The sequence below is a fragment of the Mobula hypostoma genome, chromosome 1 (genome assembly GCF_963921235.1).
Source record: "Mobula hypostoma chromosome 1, sMobHyp1.1, whole genome shotgun sequence".
Taxonomy (NCBI): Eukaryota; Metazoa; Chordata; class Chondrichthyes; order Myliobatiformes; family Myliobatidae; genus Mobula; species Mobula hypostoma.
In genome coordinates this window covers 93,444,870-93,471,259 of record NC_086097.1, presented here as the reverse complement: position 1 = coordinate 93,471,259, position 26,390 = coordinate 93,444,870, and the positions used below count along the sequence as shown (strand labels likewise).

The following is a 26,390-nucleotide window of genomic DNA, read 5'->3' as shown; positions in this document are numbered from 1 at the left end:
CTCATTATGGCCGAGGGTAAGAATGGCCTCATATAGCACTCTTTGGAGCAGCACAGTTGTCTTAGTTTGTTACTAAAAGTGCTCCTCTGTTCAGTCAAGGTGGCATGCAGAGGGTGAGAAACATTGTCCAGAATTGCCAGGATTTTCCATTGGGTCCTTTTTTCTACCACAGACTCCAGTGTGTCCAGTTTGACTCCTATAACAGAGCCAGCCTTTCTATTCAGTTTATTGAGCCTGTGGGCATCACTTATGTTGATGCCATTGCTCCAGCACACCCACCACATAGAAGATTGTACTGGTGACAACAAACTGGTAAAATATGTGTAGGTGAGGCCTGCAGACTCCAAAGGACCTTGGTCTCCTCCAAAATGACAGGCGATTCTGGCCCTTCTCGACCACAGCCTCCGCGTTGGTGCTCCACTCAAGTCTGTTATCCAGGTTCACTCCCAGGTACCTGTAGGTCCTCACCACATCCACATCGTCATCATCAATAATAATAGGCTTAGTCTTCTTAAAGTCCACCATCATCTCACTGATGTTGAGCTGCAGATGATTCAGCTTGTACCATTTGACAGAAGTCCTCCACCAGGACCCTGTATTCACTTTTCAAATGCCTTGTTAGCATTGGGAATTAAAAATTCTTCATTAATATTTTTATCTTTAAACATAACAATGTGAAATCTAAATGAACGCATAACATACTTTAGAAGAAATGGTAGAAAGGAAGAACATTAAATTATGTCTCCATCAAAGCACTAAAAAAAATCTGTCTTCAAATATTGCAAGATGTTGAATGTCCACTTTGATCATAAATAACAGACTATTTTGAAATTCATCAGAAGACCTCTAACAATTGAATGCTCTCCCCAGTAATGCACTGATATGGCATAAAAATTTAGTGGTATACAAGATTTATCCACAGACTAAATGAGGTACAACATTCCTTCATACAGTGCACAGCTCACTTCCTGTTTCTCTTTCCACAGATGCTGCCCCATTTGCTAAAATTTTCCTGCATTTGTTTTTATTTCAGATTTCAGCATGTGCAGTTTTTTTTATTTTCATGGCCCACTTATTCTTGGTATATAGGCAAAATGTAAACTTTCAGTCCTATTGTGTGCATTTCCAGGATATTCTTAATTTTGATTGCTAAACCTACTGATCAGGAATCAGTCATTTGCAGTCTTGCTAACCCAGTAAATTGAAAGATTGATGTTAATGCTTCAATCTATATGATTATGGTAAACCCCAAGTAATGATGGTTGCTCCTTGGGTGACAACTGGCTAAAACAGCTGACACAGTGGGGAGGGATGGAAATGTTATATTAAAGTGGCATGGAGACAAAAAAAAAGGCAGAACAGGAGGTGGCAACAAGTAGACAACATTTAGCCAGTAAATAAAAAGTGAAATATTGAGGCATACATTCATACTACATGTGTTTCACAGACTATTAACTTAAGGAGCGGTGGGGGGGCAGGGGTAGGGAAGGAGAGGCATTGTATCAAGAAAGCGAAAAAATTGGGTCAAGAAGATACATGCATATTTGAAAGTCTGTTATAAAAGCAATAAAAGTCTGCCCAAAAAAATGCAAAAGTCCTTTTGTAACGAAGTAATTGATGGATAAGCCTACAACTGATTGAACTGGATATTGATGATTATTTCTCAGCCTTCTCCTGTAGGAAGTCAAATTTAAGACCAACTGAATGATTGCAAGGCCTCAAAAAATCCCACTTTATGTAATACAGTTGTGGAGCAGACTTTAATTCAAACCCTGTTGTCTCAAGAGGTGAAAAACACTAATGGTTGCTTTCCACTCAATAAGCATCCAGCCTTTAAAATCAACAACTAATATGCAGACAGCTTGGTAATAAAATTCAAATGACTACCTTTGAAAGACATCCAGGAAGCACGATTCTGGGCTTTTAGTCCAATAATCCTCTCCAGCCTAATATCCTTTTCAATGTTCTAAATGCATGGAACTTAATTAAAATGAACTGTTGTTTATAACATGCTTGAACATCAAGCAAAATTTCTTTTTTGGTGGAACATACAGAACTTTAAGTATCACATGTATTTACATATTTTTGCATGTTAAGGAAGGAATGTTTCACAGATGTAAGTAGCTTCAATCTCAAAAAGAACCATGTAATCTACCCGCAAATCATAAACAGACTTACATTTTCAAACCTACTTGTTAACAAAATTACATTTTACTGGAGATAATTAATGCTGAAAAATGTTAAATCCAGTTGCCACTAACCATATTCAACCATCTTCTTCCTTTTCCTCTTTTTGGCTCTTGGTTTCCAATCTTCATCTTCTGCCAATGCATCATAGAATATTAAATCTTCTCTGAGGGCTTTGTTCATCTGCTTTTTACGTCTCCCAAATGACTTTAGCACCAGCACCTTCTGCTTCGGACATTTACAAGTCAGCATGCACTTTGGTTTGCGGCAATGACTAGGCGGCTGCTTCACATGCGAGAGACTGGAACATATGCAGCCCAAACGACAGAATTCATTCTTACACATTGGCACTTGTCTAGATACCATTTTACGTTTCCGTGATGACAGTGAACCCTAAATCATGATAGCAAAGCATGTATTAATTAATACAAAATACAATAATAAATTTTAAGACCACAAGACATAAGAGCAGAATTAGGCCATTTGGCCCATTGAGACTGCTTCACCATTCAATCGTGGCTGATCCTTTTTTCCTCCTCCTCAACCCCATCTATTAACTAAGACTAGCACAGATTTCTTCTCATAGCAAATAGGATCATTACTATTTCTTGAAAAAAATACCAGCCTTCTGTTTTACTATTCTTTAGTAAAAGATAATTTCAACAAAAGGCATGAAGTTCCGTGGAGCTTTGTTCCCTCCTGCTAGGACCGCAACCATCATCCCCTTTGGCTGGGGAATTGTGTAAGTTGCTGACTTTCCATGAGAATACACAAGTTGTCTATCAATGGCAAACACAATAGTTAGAGTACTTCACATTTGACCATCACTTGCAAGAATAACTTAGAAAAGATCCAACTACAAGGCCAAACATTAGCTACTGATAAAAAATTAGAGATGTAACAACTTCAAATTTCTCAATTATTTTGTTCTCCTTTACACTTGTGTACTGGAAATAAATTAATCTTGAATCCTGAAATTAAATACACATTGAAACTCTGTAGTCTAACATCCTTGGGATTTGACTGGTGCTGGCCCACAGAAGCTGAGCAAACTGAGCCCTGATCTCCTTCCTGTGAGGAGAGCGGTTCTTTTTCTGAGCCCTACCCACCTTCCCGTGAGGAGAGCAGTTCTTTTTCTGAGCCCTGATCACCTTCCTGTGAGGAGAGCAGCCCCTTTTCTGAAGTAGAGGACATTCCACCAGTTAGTGAGGGTTTTGTTCTCAAGAAGCACCAGCAACCTGAAATTTCAGTACACCAAAAAGCTGCCAGCTGAGACTGCAGTCAGTTGAAATCTCAAATGTTAACCAAGTACATATGTTAGTTAATTGTAGATTTTAATTAGATTTTAGAATTAGTTAATTAGCACACATATGTACTACTGATCACCCAGACATTCTCTTATCCCCTTTCTGATCGAGCAGAATATACTAAAGCATGACTGCACATACCACCAGACTCAAGGACAATTTTTATCTTACTGTTATCAGACTTCTGAACAGACATACTTTAAAATGGACTTTTGACCTCACAATCTACCTCGTTATGATCTTACAATTTATAGTTTGCCTGCACCACATTTTTTGGTAATACAGTCGGCCCTCCGTATCCGCGGATTCAACCAACCACAGATCGGGATCGAGAAAAACCCGTAAGTTCTCTCTCTTTCTTCTTATTCGCTAAACAATACAGTGTAACAACTATTTACATAGCATTTCCATTGTACAGGTTTCCCCCGCTATCCGAAAGTGAAGCAAAGAAGCAATTACCATTAATTTATATGGGGAAAATTTTTGAGCGTTCCCAGACCCAAAAAAATAACCTACCAAATCATACCAAATAACACATAAAACCTAAAATAACACTAATATATAGTAAAAGCAGGAATGATATGATAAATACATAGCCTATACAAAGTAGAAATAATGTATGTACAGTATAGTTTCACCTACCAGAATTGGGAAGACAGTGAGCCCACTGGAAGTTTCACACATTTTTCTATCATACAGTTCTTTGTAAGTACTCAAAACATCCTGCAAACCAGCCCTAAACCTATGTGCCCTTTCAAAATTAAAGTCATACTTTTCTGCAATCATTGCAGCACTGTCAATCATAGTGAAAATCTCACGCAGTTCAAAGCTATGGCGGCTTGATGCTGAGATGCTGAGGGTTTGTTTTGCTGACAGCAAAACAAACGCTGAACACTATTTTTGCTTTTCGCCACTCTTGCTGCTCGAGGTTCGCTGAACAGCTACGATGGTTGCCTCTGTACAACATGTACAGACTTTTTTTTCTTGCCATTATTCCCTAAACAATACAGTATAACAACTATTTACATTGTATTAGGTATTATAAGTAATCTAGAGATGATCTAAAGTATACGGGAAGATGTGCGTAGGTTATATGCAAATACCACGCCATTTTATATATGGGACTTGAGCTTCTGCAGAATTTGGTATCTGCGGGGGGTCCCAGAACCAAACCCCCGCGGATACAGAAGGCTAACTGTATTTACATTTTATTCAGCATTGTTATTGTTTTACCTTATTCTAGCTCAATACTGTGTAATAATTAGATCTATATAGAGTCATAGAGAAGTACAGCACAGAAACAGGCCCTTCAGACCATCTAGTCAATGCCAAAACCATTTAAACTGCCTACTCCCATCGATCTGCACCAGGACAACAGCTCCCCAATATCCTTACTATCCATGTACCTATCCAAACGTCTCTTAAACGCTGAAATTGAGCTCACATGGACCACTTTTGCTAGTAGCTCATTTCACATTCTCACGACCCTCTGAGTAAAGAAGTTTTCACTCATGTTCCCCTTAAACTTCTCCCTTTCATCCTTAAGCCAAGACCTCTGGTTGTAGTCCCACCCAACCTAAATGGAAAAAGCCTGCTTATATTTACTCTACTTATACCCCTCATAATTTTGTACACATCCGTCAAATCTCCTCTAAATCCTCTACGTTATAAAGAATAAAGTCCTAACCTATTCAGTCTTACTGTATAACTCAGGTCCTCCAGACCCAGCAACATCCTTGTAAATTTTCTCTGTACTCTCTCAATCTTGGTTACATCTTTCCTGTAAGTAGGTGACCAAAACTGCACACAAAGTAGGCCTCAACATCTTATACAACTTCAATATAACATCCCATCTTCTGCACTCAATAAATTGATTCATGAAGGCCAATATGCCAAAAGCTTTCTCTACCTGTAACACCACTTACAATAAGTTATGTACCTGTATTCCCAGATCCCTTTGTTCTACCACACTCCTCAGTGCTCTACTGTTCACTGTTTAAGACCTATACTGGTTGATCCTGCAGTGCAAAATCTCACACTTGTCTGCATTATATAAACAGCATGCAAAACAAGCTTTACACAGAAACTTGGCATTCAGAGTATGAACCAATGATACTTTCATCATTGCAAAACATCCCAAGGTGCTCCTCAAGAGTGAGTGAGTGATACACACACATATACATATAAAATATTACATCATTCAAGAAATGTTAGTATGGCAATTAAAATTTATCAGAAAGGATTTAAGAAGCTGTTTAAAGGAGGCAAAAGACATGGGGAGATGGAGAGATTTAGCAAGTAATTCTGGAGTTCATAGCTTGGTATCCAAAGCCAACTTAACTTGGGGATTTTCACATAGCCAGAAATGGATAAGCACAGTTTTCCCAGAGAGCTACATGTCATGGAGGAATTTGGAATTATAGGGAGAGGAAATTATCACAGGTCAGAAAACAACCCTACCAGTAAAAGTTTTGATGGTCTCATGTTTATGGAGGATTGAACTCAGGAAGCTGGCCATTGGAATAGTGAAGATTCTGAAAATAATAATAAGGCTGGGGTATTTTAACAATATACTTATAGTAGTAAAGCAATATTGCAGAGATTGAAACAGCAGACTTACATCTGCCATCAATACCTTGTTGAAAGTTCACCTCAAAATCAGATAAAATGAGAGACTGCAAAGGATCTGGTTCTCCCTCTGGTAATTCTCAATGACTGCCATAGTAGAGCAGAGTTTGCAGTGGTGATTGAGGCAAAGCTTTCTGTCTGCTCTTGGTGAAGCAATCTGATAACCTTAGACACAGTAAGAGTTTGTTGCAAAAGGCTATAAAAGCAGGAAAACATTGATGCAATTCTCCTGGGTGCATGTGGGCCTGGAGTACCTAACAGTGTTTTGGTCTCCATATTTAATAAATAAAAATGTCCCTGTGTTCCAGTGTTAAATAAACCCACTTACAATGATTAAAGAAGAGAATTGGGTGGTGAACTAGGAAAGCAGATTAAATAAATAAAATGGTAGATGAGCAGACAGAAAGAGGAGTTATATCAATTTCTACTATTAGGGATAAAGTATTGAGCAAACCATGGGCTCAAGATGGACAAATTCCAAGGAACTAGTGGCCTACATCCTGCAACTTAAAGTGGCTGAAAAAACAATGGGTATAATCCATCAAAATCCCCTGGATTCTGTAGGCCAAGGTACCACATTTCAAGAAAGGAGAGAGGCAAAAACCACGGAACTTTAAGCTTATAGGAAAACTGCTGGAATCCATCGTTGAAGGGGAAATAAAGAAAAAAAATAGGACAATCAAGCACAGTCAACATGGTTTCAGGAAAGTAAAATTGTTTTTAACACCTTTCAGGCATGGAATCATGGGAACTTGTCTGCCTAGATTTGGAATTGGCAGAGGGTGGTAACAGATGGAAACTATTTGCCCGGAGGCTGCTGACCAGTGGTGTTCCTCAGGAATCTGTTCTGGGGCCCGTGCTCTTTGTGGACTTGGATGAGGAAGTGAAGGCGTAGAGTTGTTGTGGATAGTTGCTATGGGTTACAATAGGACATATACAAGAAGAAGATTTGAGTGGAGTAGTGGCAGATGGAAATCAATTTGGAAAAGTGGGAAGTGATAAACTTTGGAAGATTTAACTTGAAGGCAGAGTACAAGGAAAAGGGCAAGATTCTTAGCAGTGTGGACAAACAGAGGTATATTTGGGTCCATGTCTATAGATCACTCAAAGTTGCAGCACAAGGGTAATAGGGTGGTTAATAAGGCAAAAGGTGTGTTGGCTCTCATTAGTTGGGGTCTGAGTTCAAGAGATGCAAAGTAATGTTGCAGCTTTATAAAACTCTGGTTAGACCACGCTTACAATATTGTGTCATCTCATTATAGGAAGGATGTGAAAGCATCAAAGAAGATTCAAATTTACAAGGATGCTGCCTGGATTAGAGGACATGCCTTCTGAAGTATGCCTGAGTCAATCCAAATCTTTGGATTGACAGAGGGCGAGAGGCAATTGATAGAGGTGTATAAGATTATAAGGGGTGTGTGTCCATCATCGACGTCGATGAGGACCTTGACATCATTATGATGGTGTTGATACTAGCGCGTGATTTGGATTTAAGTGAGGGAGAACTGAGCAGCGTCAGCCTCACTCTCTGTTCCCAATTCCCATCTGGATCCTGTGGCAAGACAGAATCGAGACAGCTGGAGATGGGACTAGGCGCAGTGGATGACCAGGACGTTTTCTGTGTCTTGTCCTGCTCTACACGGTCCACGACGCTTGCAGAGACCGCCTTCTTGACTGTTGAACCTTCCATTGGTCTCATCTGCTCAATCCACCGGAGTCTGTCTTCACATGCTAGGATAGACAACTCCCTATCTCACCGAGGGTTTGAAACCTGTCAGCTACCCTCACCTGGTTTAGCTGGCTTGTCGAAGCCATTGCCTGGAGTGTGGCCGCTGTCGCATGCAAACAGCTACGGGGAGCCACAGGTGAGAGCTAAGTGTCAGGTGGGGAAAGGATGCCACATGTTCCCCCAGCAGAGGTGCTACCCCTCCCTGACACCCCATACAAGGAGTATAGATAGAGGGATAGCTAGCACTTTTTTTCCAGGAAAGCAATGGCCAACACTAAAAGATATGTGTTTAAGGTGAGCGGAGGTAAGTTTCGGGGAGATGCCAGAGGAAGGAGTTTTTTTTGTTTTACACAGAGTAGTGGGTGCCTGTAGCACAATGCAGAGGTGGTCATAGAGGCTGATACAATAGTACTGACAGTTAGGCACATGAATGTAAAATAAACTAGAGAGTTATGTGCTGTGCAGGTGTGGAGGGTTAGATTGATCATGAAGTAGATTGATTTATACTGACACAATGTCATGAGCCAAAGGGTCCATACTCTGCTCTACTGTTCTATGTAGCATGGATGTGTAAAGGGAAATTAATAAACACATACTGTATAATATTTGGATTTTCAGATGGCATCTGAAATGTTATTTCAGTTTGAGGTGAAGAGTAATCTGTTCCCTTACAAGTCTGCAGTTCTATACACTAGAGGGCTATGGACGCAGCAGCATTAAACTTAATTCAAGGCTGATACAGACTACAAGGGAAATGAGAAATATAAGACAGGAAAGTATAGGAGAGGGCAAAAATCAGATCAGACTCCAAGTTAATGAATCCAAAATGAGAGACTTACAGCTTAATCCTCCTCCCACATGTTATGTTTGCACTGTCTCCTTATGTCCCAAATAAACATTACCTGATCTACAGTCACCAGAAAAATGTACTACAGTTGTCAACTGATGGAGTCAATTTATTTGAGATTTGCATTCTCCAAGAACTTCAGTAACAAACTTTCCTCACTTTTTCTTCAATGTAAGAGAAAAATCAATACCTGTGCTGTTAACAGAGTAACAAGGGATGCCTCTGCTCGCTCCTCTGTAATGTAAGTCCTTGGCTTCCCAGACCAGAGGGCACTATTCTCCAGATGCATCAACTTCATCTGTTTTTTAGATATACCAGGAAGTCTCCTGGATGCAGAGGAGAACCGCAAACGGGAGCTTTTAGCCGGTGATTTAGCTGGTGTTGAGGCTACTTTTGCCACGTTTACAGACCTCTGCTCCTTACTGGCCGAGTCATGTTCTATGATCATCCCACTCTGCTTCTTGCTTTTGGAAACAGAGCCAGCAGGAACGGACTGTGGAGAAACTGAAGTTCGACTGGATGAGGAGGACTCTCTAGTGTTGGCTTGCGTTGTCTGGTGTTTTAAAACACTATCCAATGTGCGGATGTAACTGGAACTTTTGGTAGGCATTTCATAAACAACTTTTGATGTTTTGTTCATACACAGAGCAGCACGCTCTTTAATAATTTTCTCCTCATTTTCTAGATATTCATCCAATTTGTCACTTGAGAAAACAGAACGATTTTTCATGGATGCCTCTAAATTGGTGCCTGGAAGAGACCCCAAAACATTAATCATCAGTTCATTGGTTATTGCATTGTCCAGACAAACATTCATCAATTGAAGTATACTACTTAAACTCAATTCGTCCCAACAAATTATGGCAAGTATGCAGTTCTTTACCATGCCTACTGAAGTATTCATTTCAAGAGTACAAGAATATAAAAGCAAGGATGTAATAATAAGGCAATGGTCAGACTACATTTGGAATAAGGTAGTCAGTTTTGGGCGCCATGTCTAAGATGGGATCTGCTAGCATTGGGGAGGGTCTAGAGGAGGTTCATGGGAATGAAATGCTTAATGTGTGAGGAGCATCTGATGGCTCAAGGACTGTACTTACTGGAGTTTAGAAGAATGAGCATAGTATCTCATTGAAACCTACCGAATATTGTCAGTCCTAGATAGAATGGAGGTGGAGAGGGCCTTTCCAATAGCGGACAAGTCTAGGAACAGAGGGTACAGCCTCAGAGTAGAAGGAGATTCCTTTAGAATGAGATGAGGAGGAAATTTATTGGTCAGCAGATGGTGAGTCCGTGGAATTCATTGCCACAGATGACTGTGGGATCAAGTCATTGAGTATATTTACAGTGGAGATAGCAAGGTACTTAATTAATAAGGGTGTCAAAGTTTATGGGGAAAAGGCAGGAGAATAGGTTTGAGAGGTAAAATAAATCCGTCATGATCAAATGATGGAGTAGACTCAATGGGCTAAGTGGCTCTACCTCCTGTCTGTTATTGTCGTAGAGCATATTGAGTGAAATACCTCTGGGAAAGCTTTGTTAATGAATAAAAAATAATAAACTCTATGAATTAAAGTATAGATTACTTTCTAATTAAAGTACAGACTACTTTCTTCATGCTAAATGTATCTGCAGGTTCTCATCCCAAAGTAAGCATCAACACAACATAACAAAAGACTAAAAGCCAATAAGTAAACTTAGCAATTCCCTTTTCCCTTCAGGCTGATATGGAGGACAACAGGTGGGAGAGAGGAGGTGAGAAATAAAGAGGGTGAAAGGGTCAGAGTAGTCAGTAGCTTAGGCCCTTGTAACTCAGAACTGAAAGGAACACACATAGTTTTCAGATCTGTTGCCTGGATGCTAAAATGTTGGAATGGGGTGATCTGTCCCACCTGATTGTGAGTTAAAAGTTATCTCAACTACACACCGTCATTGGCAAGCAACAATTTATAAACTTACTTGCTTCAACCTGCTTGGAAGTAGAAGACTCTGACTGTTGTGCAAGCTTGTGCTTCCAGCCCTTCAGCTTCGTGAAGTCATTTGTTTTTCCTGTTCTTGAAACAAAGGAAACGTCTTCTGCAGAATATTCACATATTTAAATAAAGTTAAAGATTTACTGGAATTGGACAACAATTTCAATTATTAAAATTGTGCAGCAGTAATAATGACCCATAAAACTAAAAGACAGGGAAATGTAATGTTTAAAACTAAAGCTTTATGGCAAAATAATATACTACCTATTTAAAACCCTGGTTTAGAACAACTGCTGTTAAGCCAAGCAGTTCTGAGAGAAGCATATTCTTCCTGAAAATGTGGCTGAAGAGATACAATTCTTTTGCACTCCTTTGAAGAAACAGAATTTATCTGAGCAAGGCAAGCAAAATATAGAATACTTGTTTATTACTGGAGATGAACTAAGAATGGTTAGCTTTCAGGATTATTGATCTCTTAAAGGAACTGAAGGGAAGGCAAAAAAACACAGGAACAATGAGATCAAAGGGGATTGATTCTTTCTGATTAGATATGCTAGAGATCTCTACCTGAAGAAAATAATAAAAACAGTAAATTTTGAGTACATTAAAGCAATCAAACAACTTGTGTGGGAGATCATACCTTGGACACCTACAACTCAAATTCAGAAAATGACCAACTCCAGTGACTGTTGCACTACTCCAAAGGTCTTTGCATCAGTTCAATATTTTATTAACAGGTGTAAAATAACCAGTCTTTGAAAATATACACAAGGACAGCTGATGCACAATTAACATTGTTAAGGACAGTGAACAGATCTCCAAACTTCAAAAAATCATTACCAGGTGGGCAGAAGAAAAGACTCAAAATTGCTCTCAAAAACTCTTTTGAAAATTCCCACTTAAGCATAGGAATCCCAAGCTGATGACAGCTCAAAACAGAGCAGTAAATTAGACACTGAAAACTTATCTGGATCCCATGGCATAAAAACTCATTGTTATGGGGATCAGTGGCAGTTGGTACATACCTGGCTCTGCATTTGCAATCATGGCTTTATTATAAGTGGACATCCCACAAAGAATTTTTTTCTATAGTCCAGACAGGGGAATAACCCTTTCCTCTTCCCTATTCAAATTATTTATCCAGTTTTTTTTGCCTTTTGACTATTATTCCTGACACTTCATTTTCCAAAGAGAACCCCAGTTAAAAATACTTGTCCAAGTGCAAATCAATTCACATGAGAGACATCAGTATAAAGGCCCTTCACCTCTATCACTCTGCCTAAACTTACTTAACTTGAAAACACTCGAAGAAATCTACCAGCATCTAATCTTTACATATATGGTTACTTCTTTAAATAGCATGTTGAAGTAATCAAGACAAGAGTGTGATAGTGGAAAGTCGGGCTGTCCATGTATGCGTCAAGGCCCTGGGCATCACTTTGGAACACTAAAGACTGAGAGCAAGCAATCCAATTTCTAGTCAAGAATTGGAATCTCTGAGTGGATAACGTAGGGAAATAGCACTGTTTCAGTCAACAGAAGACTTTTTTTTGGCTTGATTGTTAAAAAATTTATTTGGTTATAGCTTATACATTAAAATAAAAAAAGGCCAGCTTTATTATCAAATCTTATTAAACAAATTGTAATGTTTGTTTTTTTTAAAATTTCTTATCTCAGTTTCAAAATTACTGTTATCATTTGACACAAAACTCAAATATAGATTAAATAGAGCTTGCTCTTTAACTTCTCATTTATTCTAAAATTTCTGTCACCCATTCAATTTTTAGTCTCAGAAACAAGTTTGTTTCAATTTAATCTATAAACTAGAATCACACTCTTCAGAAAAAATATAAATTTAATTTTGTAACTATCTTTGGGAAATATTATCTATAGAAATGGTCCATTTGATCGTGGTCCCTAACTTCCATGTTGACAAACTTGCTTTCATGCATTGACATAAACTTCTCATTGAAGCGCTTGTTTGCTCACCTAAAGGATCACGAACTTCTCTGATTGGAGAAGGTTTTAAGATGTCTCTCTGAGCAGTTCTAACAATTGATGCTGAGGGTGATATTACCACTCCTAAGTGTTTTAGGTTCAGACTGCCTGTTGACAGCAAGGAACTTGGCTTAAGACCAGCTGTGGAAGAGAGTACGTGTAGTTAATAAGGAGGTTTACAATGAACACACCAATCAGGCTATGACACACATTTTACATTCTGCATAAAAACACTGCAGCTTGAAAAATGACCATAAAAGTGGAATTAACAAATTTGAATTCATCAGACCACTTTGATACATCTTTAAATTTTTTCACAAATTAGCATATTCGAACAAACCTTGTAACATTAAACACTCACCTTGTTCAAGTAATGGATGCATAATAACTCTGGGATTTAAATGAGACAGGTTCTTAAGCAGCTGCTCTTCCAGCCGTTGAATTTTCTCTTCTTCAGTTTCTTGAGGATCTGCTTAAAAAAATGGAAGCATAGTGATATCAATGACCATGATTATAGAGAGGGAAGATGGTCTGAATGAAGGAACTGAAGGCTTTGTGATCAAGTCTGCAGATGATACCAAGTGGACGAGCAGGTAGTGTTGAGGAAGCAGAGTCTGCAGGACTTAGAATGGGAATGTAGGCAAAGTGACAGATGGAATACAGTGCAGCAAAGTGTATGATCATGCATTTTGGTAGAAGGAATAAAAGCGTGGACTATATTCTAAACCCAGGGAGCAAATTCAGAAATTGGAGTTGCAAAGGGACTCAGGAGTCCTTGTGCAAGATTCCGTAAAAAGGTTAACTTGCAGGTCAAATCAGTAGGGAAGGCAAATGCAACGTTAGCATTCATTTCAAGGGAATTAAAATATAAAAGCAATGATGTATTACTGTGGCTTTATAAGACATTGGTCAGATCACATTTGGAGTATTGTGAGCAGTTCAGGACCCCATATCTAAAAAAACGATGTGCTGCCATTGCACAGGGTCTAGAAGAGGCTTATGAGAATGAACCTGGAAACACAAGGGTTAACATGTGAAGAGTACTTGATGGTTCTGGGCCAGTACTCACTGGAGTTTAGAACAATGGGGGGGGTAGGGTGGAGGGATCTCGGCGAAACCTTCTGAATACTGAAAGGCCTATATACAGTGAATGTGGAGAGGACGTTTCAAATAGTGGGACAGTCTAGGACCAGAGGGCATAGCCTCAATAGAAAGACATCTTGTTGGAAGGATGAGGAGGAATTTCTCTAGCCAGAGGGTGGCAAATCTGTGGAATTCAATGCCACAGATGGTTGTGGATGCCAAGTCATTGGGTATATTTTAAGGAGAGGTTAATAAAGTCTGGATTAGTAAGGGTGTCAAATGCTACAGGGAGAAGGCAGGAAATGGGACTGAGGGAGAAAATAAGTCAGCCATGACCTCATGGTAGAGCACACTATGGACAAATGGCATAAATTTACTCCTATGTCTTGGTCTATTGGAAAAGAAATGAACCCACATTACAATTTGAATTATCTAAATTTTCAGCAACAATGCACTGCCTAGATCATCCACCCTAGTAGATGTATGAAAGTTCATACATAGCTAAGGCACATATGCTGTCAAGTATTGCATCCAAACACAGAAATTTGAATACAGTATTTAACTGGAGGAGACAATACATCTTCCACAATAGCATAGGTTCCATTTGCACATTCTTTCATTTTCACAGAATTAGTTGCTAACCAACTAAGTGATTTACATTTGGTAGGTGTGAAGTTAAAATCAGATGCACAATTGACACAAGCCAGAGAACTTTGAAGTTTTCTTTTCTAAATACCCAACTCAATGTTGACATATATGAAGGGCCACCAGCAATGGCTCAGTAGCCAGGCTCCAGTCAAAAGCATCAGCCTAGCACCAATCAGTACAAGACTTGGCTGTGCCTGGTATTTGAAAAGGCCCTGTGGCACCACCTGGACCCTGCAGCCCATCTACCAGCATTTAGATCAGTGTGGTGGCTGCCTGTACCATGAACCATCATCTGATACCATGTTAGATTGCTCAAGACCTTCGCTCTCTGAGGTGGCGACAGACAGAGTAGAGCTGCCTGGTCAGGTGGCTACCATCTGTGCCAGAAGCTGATGGCCTTCTGTTTTTGTCCTGTGTATTGACTCTCCATCAAGTGCATAAACCTCCCTGAGTGACCATGCTTGGGAAGTTGACATAAGATCTCCTACAACGCCTGCTGAACTTCATCTTGATTCACCAATCTCTAGACAGCTCCAGCTAATTGTGAAGGGAAGAATACAAAGATTTATCCAGAGTTTTTGCTGCAGACCTACAGTGACAAACTGGTCATCAGAGAAAGGAGCACATGTAAAGCTTCAAGTTTTTGCTCTTTATTTAGAGATCGTGCTACATCGTAGACTAGCCCTGCACGTTCCAACCTTACCACCTTGTGATAAGCATCAGCTTGGTCATCTAGGGTACCTCCTCAACTCACTGGCCCAATACGCATGGGGGGCGGGGGGGCAATAAGGGATCAGGTCCTGTACCAATACCACATTGGTTTCCAAAAGAGCATCCAAGTCCAGTGATAGGGGTCAAGTGGTATTTTGGCTACCACTTGCTGCGAGTTCAATTTAACCTTGCTTTCAAGAAAAGGAAAATATATATAAGATTAACATTTTGAAATAAAAGTCCAATAATGCCAAATGCTGCACTTAGTTGTGAAAAGCCAACTTAATCTAATCAAAAGCCAAGGAAGGATATATTTCTCCCATAAGCAAACTATATTACAGGGCTCCTGTTGGGTGAACAGGCTGAAACATACATGTTATTTCTGGTATTAACCTGTCTTGCAGTTCTCTTCAAAAACAGAAAATTGTAGGAAAAATAACATTAAAACATTGAGATCTTTGCAGAGATGGTATCACAGTTCAGCAGAGACAGAATAAACTTGGTGTAGCAAATACCTATCTGAGAGATGGAATTGCTCTGTTCTTCCGGCACCTTTTCAACCAGGTGGGACTGTAGGGCATCCTGCATAAATAAAAATTCAAAGATTGTGATGAAAACCAAACATATCAAACTTACAATATTGAAACAGAAAAATCTGAGAAACTCCTAAAGAGACAGAGAAAATTTTAAAAGATAGGTGTTTTTAAAAAAACTGCCTTGGTTTAATTAACACTTTCTTAAATCTGATCCAGCAGTTATAATAAAGAAAACTGGGGCAAGCATGAAGTTAAAAATGTTTCTATTGCATTACCACCATTCCTTTCAAATCAGCTTTGAGCCCCAGATCATTCCTGATTTCTTTTTCGAGTCTATTTACATTAGCACATCCTAGTTTGGCTAATGTTACCATTACAATGTCCTGAATTTTACAACTGAAACATGTTGCAGACTATAAAATACCTAAGGATTTAAGAGGCACAGATTTTCCTGGACCCATGATGCTAAACACAAATAAAAATGGTAAATGTTGGAAATACTGGTTAGGTAGTTTCTGTGGAGAATGAAAAACAGCTCGTGTTTCAGTTTAAAGACTGGGAAAAAAAGAGCCATTTAAAAACTAGCTGGTGAATGCAGCAGGCCAGGCAGCATCTCTAGGAAGAGGTACAGTCGACGTTTCGGGCCGAGACCCTTCATCAGAACTAACTGAAAGAAGAGCTAGTAAGAGATTTGAAAGTGGGAGGGGGAGGGGGAGATCTGAAATGATAGGAGAAGACAGGAGGGGGAGGAATGGAGCCAAGAGCTGGACAGGTGATTGGCAAAAGGGATGTGAGAGAATCATGGGACAGAAGGCCTAGGGAGAAAAAAGGGGGAGGGCGGAAGCCCAGAGGATAGGCAAGGGGTATAGTGAGAGGGACAGAGGGAGAAAAAGGGGAGAGAGAGAAAGAATGTGTGTGTATAAATAAATAACAGATGGGATACAAGGGGGAGGTGGGGCATTAGCGGAAGTTTGAGAAGTCAAAGTTCATGCCATCAGGTTGGAGGCTATCCAGACGGAATATAAGGTGTTGTTCCTCTAACCTGAGTGTGGCTTCATCTCTACAGTAGAGGAGGCCGTGGATAGACATAACAGAATGGGAATGGACGTGGAATTCCTAGTGGGGTGGCGGGAGGATGGAGTGAGAGCAGATGTGCGTAAAATGGGGGAGATGCGTTTGAGAGCAGAGTTGATGGTGGAGGAAGGGAAGAATCTGTTATTTATTTATATACACACATTCTTTTTCTCTCTCTCTCCTTTTTCTCCCTCTGTCCACCTCACTATACCCCTTGCCCATCCTCTGGGCTCCCCCCCCCTTTTCTTTCTCCCTAGGCCTCCTGTCCCATGATCCTCTCATATCCTTTTTGCCAATCACCTGTCCAGCTCTTGGCTCCATCCCTCCCCCCTCCTGTCTTCTCTTATCATTTCGGATCTCCCCCTCCCACTTTCAAATCTCTTACTATCTCTTCTTTCAGTTAGTCCTGACGAAGGGTATCGGCCCGAAACGTCGACTGTACCTCTTCCTAGAGATCCTGCCTGGCCTGTTGCATTCACCAGCAACTTTTGTGTGTGTTGCTTGAAATTCCAGCACCTGCAGATTTCCTCGTGTTTGCATTTAAAAACTAACTTGTTTTCATTTCCTTCCTCATGCTGATAAAGAATCTTTGACTTCAAGCATTAACTGTTACTCCCTCCAAAGATGCTGCCTGACCTGCTGAGTTTGAGAATTTTCTGTTTTTGTTTTAAAATACTGAATTAACAGTTTTTGCATTGTTTAAAAAAATTTCATTCAAATGATAAGCTCATGCGTGATTGCTCAGGCAGTGATAAGCTGCTAGGATTCATGGAGAGCTGTGAAATGCTACAAGGTCAGGTATCTACCAAGGCACAATCCTTCACCAAAGTTTCTACATGTAAAACCTGTCCTTCCAAGAGAGATGCTGAAAGGAGAACGGGAGTGGGAGACAGTTGTAACTTAAACAACATACACAGACCCTTCAACTTTGTGCCATTGGGTTTGGGGTGGAAGCTTCATTTCAGATACTACTATAATATCAACTTAAGAGTTAGCACTATACAGAACATAAATAGGCACTCAGCCAACTTGAACATGCCTTACTGAGTTAATTCCATTCGCCAGTATTTGATCCATATTCCTCTAAACTTTCCTACCTATAAACCAGCCAAAATGTATTTTAAATAGAGTAACTGTACCAACCTCTGCAACTGGATCCTTGATTTCCTGCAGAACAGTCAAGATAGCACCTCTACCCCTGGTCCTCCACAAGGTTCCTCAGCCTCCTATACACTCATGGCCGCATTCTGCTCTAATTTCATCTACAAATTTTCAGAGGATCCTACCATAGTGGGCTGTCCTTCAAATGATGATGATTTGGAGTACAAGAGAGGTAGTTTAGTTGATTGGAGTCATGACAACCTTTCCCTCAATGCCAACAAAAGAGTGATCATTGACTTCAGGAAGCGGGTGGGGGGGTAGTGGACATGCTGCTGTCTACATCAGCAGCATTAAGGTTAAGAGCTTCACGTTCTCAGGAGTGTACATCACCAATGGTCTGTCCTAGTCCAACTATGTAGATGTCATGGCCAAGACAGCTCACCAACGCCTCTACTTCCTCAAGAGGTTAAATAAATTTGACATCTTTCTGTCCAACTTTACCAATTTTCATCAATGTATTATAGAGAGCAACCTATCTAAATTCATAACAACTTGGTATACAACTGCTTTGTACGTGACTGCAAGAAACTGCAAAGTCCCTCCATGGACTGTCTATACTTCAGTAAAACAGCCAGCATAATCAAAAACCTTACATAAACTGGACATTATTTCTTTTCTGCCTCTTATGTCAGGCAAAGTTACAAAACCCTGAAAGCAAGTACTGTCAGTTTTAAGGACAGCTTACGCCCCAGTGCTGTAAGACTGGTTCCCTAGTACGATAAAATGGACTTTTTGACCTTACAATCAATCTCATTATATTCTTGTGCCTTATTGTTTACCTGCTTTCACTTTCTCTGTAGGTATTACACTTTATTCTGCATTGTTATTGTTTTACCTTTTTCCATCTTAACACACAGTATAATGATTTGATCTGTATGAACGACATGCAGGAAAAACTTTTCACTGTATCTTGATACATGTAACAATAATAAACCAATTCTAAATTCCAAAATTCCAGTGCTTCCACCATCTCACCTGACTACTTGTTCCATATAACCACCACTCACTGTGCAAAAAAAAATTCCATCAATCGACCCCTCTCACCTTAAATTTATGCACTCTAGTTTTAGACTCCCCTACCCTAGAAAAAAACTGACCAGTCACCTTTTCAATGGCTCTGATTTTATAAATATCTAGGTCACCCCTCAGCCCCCTTCACTCCCGACAACACCCCTGACCTATCTAGTCTCTCCTTGTATCTCTAGCCACCTAGTCCAATCAATACTCTAGTGAATCATTTTTGCACCCTCTAACTTAATCACATCCGTCCTATGTATAGCGACTAAAACAGTATGCAATATTCCAGATGAGATTGTATCAATGTCCTACACCAGGGGTCCCCAACCTTTTTTGCATCGCGGATCAGTTTAATATTGACAATATTCTTGCGGACCAGCCAAACGGGTGGTGGGGGGGTTGTTCAAGTAGGGTTAAACTCACCTCAACATGTCTTTTGCAGTTAGGGTTGCCAACTTTCTCACTCCCAAGGAAGGGACAAAAGTAGCAGTCAAATCCCGGGACACTTTACCCCAGGAAAGACTACCATGACCATGAAACCTTGCGTGGGCACCTGTGTGCGCATGCGCATACATGCCGATTCCCCCCCCCCACAAATCCGTTTTGCCTTCATCTTCCCGACTATACTGTACATACATTATCTCTACTTTATATAGGCTGTGTAATTATCATACCATTCCTGCTTTTACTATATGTTAGCGTTATTTATATTCGGTTTTATGTGATATTTGGTATGATTTGTTAGGTTATTTTTTGGGCCTGGGGACGCTCAAAAATTTTTCCCATATAAATTAATGGTAATTGCTTCTTCGCTTCACGCCATTTCGGCATGAAAGGTTTCATAGGACCGCTCTACGTTAGTGGGGGGAAATACGAGACAAGGGCGGTCCCGTATGGGACAAACCAATTTAGCCCAATATACGGGATGTCCCGGCATATACGGGACAGTTGGCAACCCTATGTTCAAGTTCAACAGTGCGTGACAGGGAATGAGGAAAGGTACAGCTGACTCATATCGTTTCCTCATGGCCCGGTAGCACATGTTTTGCGGCCCGGTGGTTGGGAACCACTGTCCTACACAGCTGTAATATGACATCTCAACTCCTGTACTCAAGGCCCTCTGCAATGAAGAAGCAGTATGGCTGCTTGCCTTCTCCCCTTTGACTCCTTACGCTGCCACTTTCAAAACTTGACTTACTCTTACCCCGAAGTCTCTCTGTTCTACAACACTCCCTTGGGCTCTGTCATTTACTGTGCAAGTCCTGTCCATGATTAACCTCCTAAAATGCAAGTCTTCACATTTGACTGACTTAAAATTCCAATATGCGATTCTTTTGCTAACTTTCCTAGTTGATTGGATCCATTTGACACCTTAGACAATCTTTTTTATTGACTAACATACCAGTAATTTTGGCATCATATGCAAAGTTACTCATAATGCCATCTACATTCTCATCCAAAAGCATACGGGAACCTAACACTGACCCAAACAGAAACGCAAAGATTCAAGATTAATTTTGAATGAAGACCCTGTTAAAACAAAACAAAAAAAAACAGCGATTGTTTCTGATAAAGAAAATGCAAAAAAAGACATCCTTTCACTGGTGGTGTTTCGAATTTTCTGCAGTCAGTTGAGAATGAGCTTATTCGCCTTTCATATTATGAGTGGCATGAATGAAGTGAGCATTTATTGCCTATCATTGAGAAGGTGATGTTGAGCCACATTTAATACAACTGAATCCCTTCTGATGAAGGAGCTCTCACAGAGCAGTTGTATAGAGACTCCCGATAATTAGTTCTAGTGTAAAGGAAGAAATGGTGATATATTTCCAAATCAGGAAAGAATACAGTACAGGAGATAACCAATCACTTGTTGCCCTTATCCTTCTTGATGGTAAAGGCAGAGGCGTTTGGATTTGAGAGGTGCTGTTAGAGTGACCAATATGAGTAACTGCAGTACATTTTGTAGATGGCACACACTACAGCCATTGCATACTAGTGAATCAATGTTTGACAGGTGATGGATGGAGTGCCAATTAAGAGGCTAATTTGTTATTGATAGTGTTGAGCATTTGTAGTTGATGGAGGTACACTTAACCAGGCATGAAGATAATATTCCATCACATTTCTCACTCAGGTCTCACAGATGTGGAAAGATTATGAGACATTAGATGAGTCACTCATTTCAGGATTCCCAGTGTGTGACCTGCTCTTCAACTATTAAAGGAAGTTTATGAGGTTGGTCTAACCGAGTTCTGGATCAATGGTGACCTCAAAGATGATATAGAGGGAGTTGGTTGCAAGGATGCATACAAATTCACCTATCCTTGATATTCAGTGGCATTATCACTGAACAGCATCTTATAGGATTGTAGGCATCGAGAAGCCTGGGGAATGAACTGCTGTTATGTTAAGTGCCATGCCCCTTCAGAATTTGCAGCTCAGCCTGAATCACAAGCTATTCTTGAAGTCTGTCAGTCCCTGACACTCTTACTACTCAAATGCCACCTGTAACATTGGAACAACAATGGCAGGTATTTCTGGGAATAATACAGAAGGTGCAAGATCAGTTCATTCCAAAGAGGAAGAAAGATTCTAAGGGGAGTAAGGGGCAACCGTGGATGATAAGGGAAGTCAAGGACAGTATAAAAATAAAAGAGAGGAAATATAGAATAGCAAGGATGAGCGGGAAGCCAGAGGATTGGGAGACTTTTAAGGAGCAACAGAAGATAACTAAAACAGCAATACGGGGGGAAAAGATGAGGTACGAAGGTAAGCTAGCCAAGAATATAAAGGAGGATAGTAAAAACTTCTTTAGGTATATGAAGAGGAAAAAATTAGTTAAGACCAAAGTTGGGCCCTTGAAGACGGAAACGGGTGAAATTATTATGGGAAACAAGGAAATGGCAGACGAGCTGAACAGGCACTTTGGATCTGTCTTCACTAGGGAAGACACAAACTATCTCCCAGATGTAATAGTGGCCAGAGGACCTAGGGTAACGGAGGAACTGAAGGAACTTCGCATTAGGTAGAAAATGGTGTTGGGTAAACTGATGGGACTGAAGGGTGATATATCCCCAGGGCCTGATGGTCTGCGTCCCAGGGTACTTAAGGAGGTGGCTCTAGAAACTGTGGACACATTGGTAATCATTTTTCAATGTTCTATAGATTCAGGATCAGTTCCTGTGGATTGGAGGGTCGCTAATGTTATCCCACTTTTTAAGAAAGATGCTGGAGTCAATTATAAAAGATGAAATATCGGCATATTTGGATAGCAGTAGCAGGATAGGTCCGAGTCAGCATGGATTTACGAAGGGGAAATCATGCTTGACTAACCTTCTGGAATTTTTTGAGGATGTAACTATGAAAATGGACATGGGAAAGCCAGTGGATGTAGTGTACCTGGACTTTCAGAAAGCCTTTGATAAGGTCCCACATAGGAAGTTAGTGGGCAAAATTAGAGCACATGGTATTGGGGGTAGGGTACTAACATGGATAGAAAATTGGTTGGCAGACAGGAAACAAAGAGTAGGGATTAACGGGTCCTTATCAGAATGGCAGGCAGTGACTAGTGGGGTACTGCAAGGCTCGGTGCTGGGACCGCAGCTATTTATAATATACATTAATGATTTAGATGAAGGGATTAAAAGTAACATTTGCAAATTTGCAGATGACACAAAGCTGGGTGACAGTGTGAAATGTGAGGACGATGTTATGAGAATACAGGGTGACTTAGACAGGTTGGGTGAGTGGGCAGATGCAGCTTAATGTGGATAAATGTGAGGTTATCCACTTTGGTGGCAAGAACAGGAAGGCAGATTACTATCTGAATGGTGTCAAGTTAGGAAAAGGGGAAGTACAATGGGATCTGGGTGTCTGGCTGGTTTATGTTAAATTAGCAGCTTTGTCTCAATTTCTTTAGCAGGGCTCATGTATACCAAGCTTCTGGTTAGGTATGCATCTGCTTCACACTGGTTCAATAGAAGTAAAAAAAAATCTATGCATTAGGGAAGCTCACATCCCTTAGTTTTTAATGATTCCTTGGGTTCAATAACTTCTTCAAAGTTTTGTAATTTAAACATGTTCCATTACAAAATAACCTAGTTCATTACTGACAGTCTTCTCTATTTTAAGTTATGAATTCCTAAGCACATTTTCACACTTTTTTTCATAAGGCCTAATAATCTGAATGTAGTCATAGTTTTATTACAATGCTTTAGTTTAGAACAGGATTCCTTTTTTAGAGAAATCTCAAAACCAAATATTAAATGAATTACACACCCTAACACAAATGGTCTCACCTGAGATGCATATGACACAAAGGTAACACCTTCCACATCATCCAGATCGGGACTGGCATCTTGAAATGTTTTTTCCCGTTCCAGATGTTTAGAGGATGCCAAAGAACTCATTCCCAAGACAGAATGGGAAGATTTCGCAGACAGCCGCAGCTTTTTTGTCCGTCTTCGTCTGCAAGCACCCGCTATGGCTTGTTGTGCCGACATAGGTGAAGATTTGCAATTGGTGCGAGGCACAGAGGTCCCCCCTGTAGAGCAAGTCCTACCATCTGGAGGTCTCCAGATCCCAGAACTGAATGCCTTACTAGACAAACGTGCAGACTTAAAGCAATTGGATAACACAGGAGAATTCTCAGTAGAATTAAGATACGGTCTGCTTAAAGGCATCCAAAGGGTGGAATTCAGTGCTTTTTCAGTATATTTAATCTTACGAAATCTGAAGCCTTCTCCAGACGACTTCCCAAAGAGTGTACTATGTGAAGCAGTTGGAATATTTTCATCCGTAGAGATGTGGGGTTTATTTTCAGTCCTTTCTGACGCAGGGCTTCTCTCTTTGCGCTTTGAGCATTCTGATGTTGAGTCCACATTCTCCATTTCAGGTTTCTCAGCAGAGCTCGGTGAGCAAGTACGTTTTTCTGCTGACACTGGAGAATGGACAACGGTAGGCAGAGGCCCTCCACTCCTCCGACAAGGAGACAACAGCTTCTGTGGTATTTCAGATACTTTTATGGTACCTTTTGTAATAATACATGGTTCCAAGTAAACTACAGGCACTTTAATGCTTTGCCGCATTTTAGCTTTAGGTGCTACTTCTGTCGGAATTTTCAATGGCGGCTTACTAACTGCAGGTGAAGTTGCATCCTCTTCATTTTTGTCAATAGTTTTATTAATTAATTCACAATTAGTCTTGTCATGCTGTTCCTCTGGTTCTAAATATTCCTCCTCCTCTTTACATTTTAGTTCACCACAATCAAGGTCCACTGAGTTTGCTGCACAATTGTACTCATAGTCATCTGGAGGTTCTTCCTTGACAATAATATTAAAAGGCTCTTCATGGTCTTCAGGCGATGTTGAATAAATATTAGGGAGACATTTCAAGATGCTGGAGAGGAATAAAAAAAAGAATAAAGTACAATGCACACTGAAAATAAAATATGGTCAAAATATATAGTTCCTAATCCAAACAATAAGGCAATGCACAGCACTTTCAAATTAATGACACCATCAGGCATTTTACTGGATTGCAAAAGGGACTGCATAAAAACTAGGTATAACTCCAAACTAGGTTGGAGACAGAATCAGAAGCACATCAACTCTGGCAGGGTTTGCAAGCCGTTACTTCCTACAAAGCAAAACCTAACATCCTAAAAGCAGTCAGGACGAAGGGTCTCGGCCTGAAACGTCGACTGCGCCTCTTCCTATAGATGCTGCTTGGCCTGCTGCGTTCACCAGCAACTTTGATGTATGTTGCTTGAATTTCCAGCATCTGCAGAATTCCTGTTGTTATCATAAAAGCAGTGATGCTTCACTGCTAGATAAGCTCAACATCTTTTACGCATGCTATGAAAGAGATAATAGAACTGCAGCTAGGAGGACCCCTGCAGCACTTGGTTACCCTGTGATCTCTGTCTTAGAAGATGACGTCAGCCTGTCTTAAGAGGGTGAACCCTCGCAAGGTGACAGGCCCCAGTGGAGTATCTGGCAGGGCTCTGAAAACCAGGGCCAACTAACTGGCAAGGGAATTCAAAGACATTTTCAATCTCTCATTGCTAGTCAGAAGTTCTCACCTGCTTCAAAAGGGCAACGTTTATACCGTACCCAATAGTCCAGTTTCATCACTGTCATACCTTAGCCAAATTCACAGCAATCAGATATACAACTGGATTACAAAAAGGATAATTAAACAAGGAAAAAACAAGGAAGCAGAGAAACAGGCAGTGAAAGGTGACAAGAGATACAGAGTATGGTATCTTCTGCCTCATTTTGCATTTTACATTTGTATAAAGGCAAAAAATGTGAATCAGGTTGGACAAACTGTAACCTAGTCTCCTTAAACTCTACACTTTAGTCTTCAGGCATATCGTGTGCGAGTATACTGTTAATAAAAAGTGACCAACTACTTAAGTTCCTTAGATTGCCATAAACTGCAGCATTTTTAAACCAATCTCTTAATACCCACAATTGAACTACACACAAGAAAACAGTTCAGTCCTGAATAGTTATATTAAATCAGCTTGTTTTTTTTCAGCTCTCTCCAAATGTTTGCAAATCCCTGAAACTGTCAACTGCCAGGAACTCATCAGTGCAGATACGAAACAAAATTATTTGAAAAAAAAATCTAGGCTAAATCAAGATGAGATACTGGAAACGTTCAGCAGGTTAGACCACATCTATGCAGAGAAATACAGCAGGCATTTCAAGTCAATGAATTTTCGTAAGAATTAAACATATTTTAAGATGCAAATAAGGGAGACAAATAGCACAAACAAAGGGAATTTCTGTGTTTGGTTGGAGACCAAGAGAGAATGAATACTGTAAATCATGGAGGTGCCAGATGAGAAACTATTGCGAAGGCATGGACATGTTAATAATCTTGCAAAGATAAATGGCAGAGTACGAAAAGATGCATATGTGTGGAGCTTGCTCATTTTCTGTGCAAACACATGGACTCTCTCCCCTCCCCTGTAGTCTTGTTTCCACTCACATCACAAAATTTCTGCTGGGGTGTAGTTGGATATCAGGGAAACAGAGAGTGGCATGAGATGGTGGAGATCACACGAGAGAATAGATGACAGGCAATTAAGTGACTCCATATACTGAGAAATATAACAATTAAAGAGACAGGCAACTGGATTGAACCAGTATGTTCTGCAGAATGGTCACCTAATCAATGTTTGATTTTTCTCATGTAGAGAAGGACAGGTTGTATGACCCAGATGCAGTACACAGTAGTGAAAATACAAGTGAACTTCTTCACTTAAAAGGTGTGGTCATCTCTGATGACAGGTATCAAATTGCAATATTTCCTGTTTTACTTTCCACAGAATCTCAGTACTTCCAGCACTCACTTTTATTCATGACTGCTGGAACCTGCAGCTTGTGTGTCTTACAATTCCAGCATTCAGATTCTCTTGATTTCCATTCTATCCAAAGCTTCCTTTTTCATCACTCTCCACCCCCACCACCACCCAAT

The 26,390-nt window shown here is 40.2% G+C and overlaps 1 protein-coding gene across 13 annotated transcripts in view; it reads right to left on the bottom strand.

Moving 5' to 3' along the window:
* mgaa (MAX dimerization protein MGA a) overlaps positions 1-26,390 on the bottom strand; it is a 104,357-nt gene that overhangs the window by 52,329 nt on the left and 25,638 nt on the right. For 10 of the 13 annotated variants that reach the window (XM_063052759.1, XM_063052752.1, XM_063052808.1 and 7 more), the window contains 7 exons: positions 23,201-24,299; positions 15,627-15,693; positions 13,031-13,141; positions 12,661-12,810; positions 10,658-10,774; positions 8,889-9,448; positions 2,262-2,580 (listed from right to left, as the gene is read on the bottom strand). In XM_063052759.1, coding sequence (XP_062908829.1) covers positions 2,262-2,580; positions 8,889-9,448; positions 10,658-10,774; positions 12,661-12,810; positions 13,031-13,141; positions 15,627-15,693; positions 23,201-24,299 — 2,423 coding nt within the window. The remainder of the gene's footprint in view (positions 1-2,261; positions 2,581-8,888; positions 9,449-10,657; positions 10,775-12,660; positions 12,811-13,030; positions 13,142-15,626; positions 15,694-23,200; positions 24,300-26,390) is intronic. The other 3 variants (XM_063052789.1, XM_063052793.1, XM_063052798.1) reach the window with 3 other exon arrangements.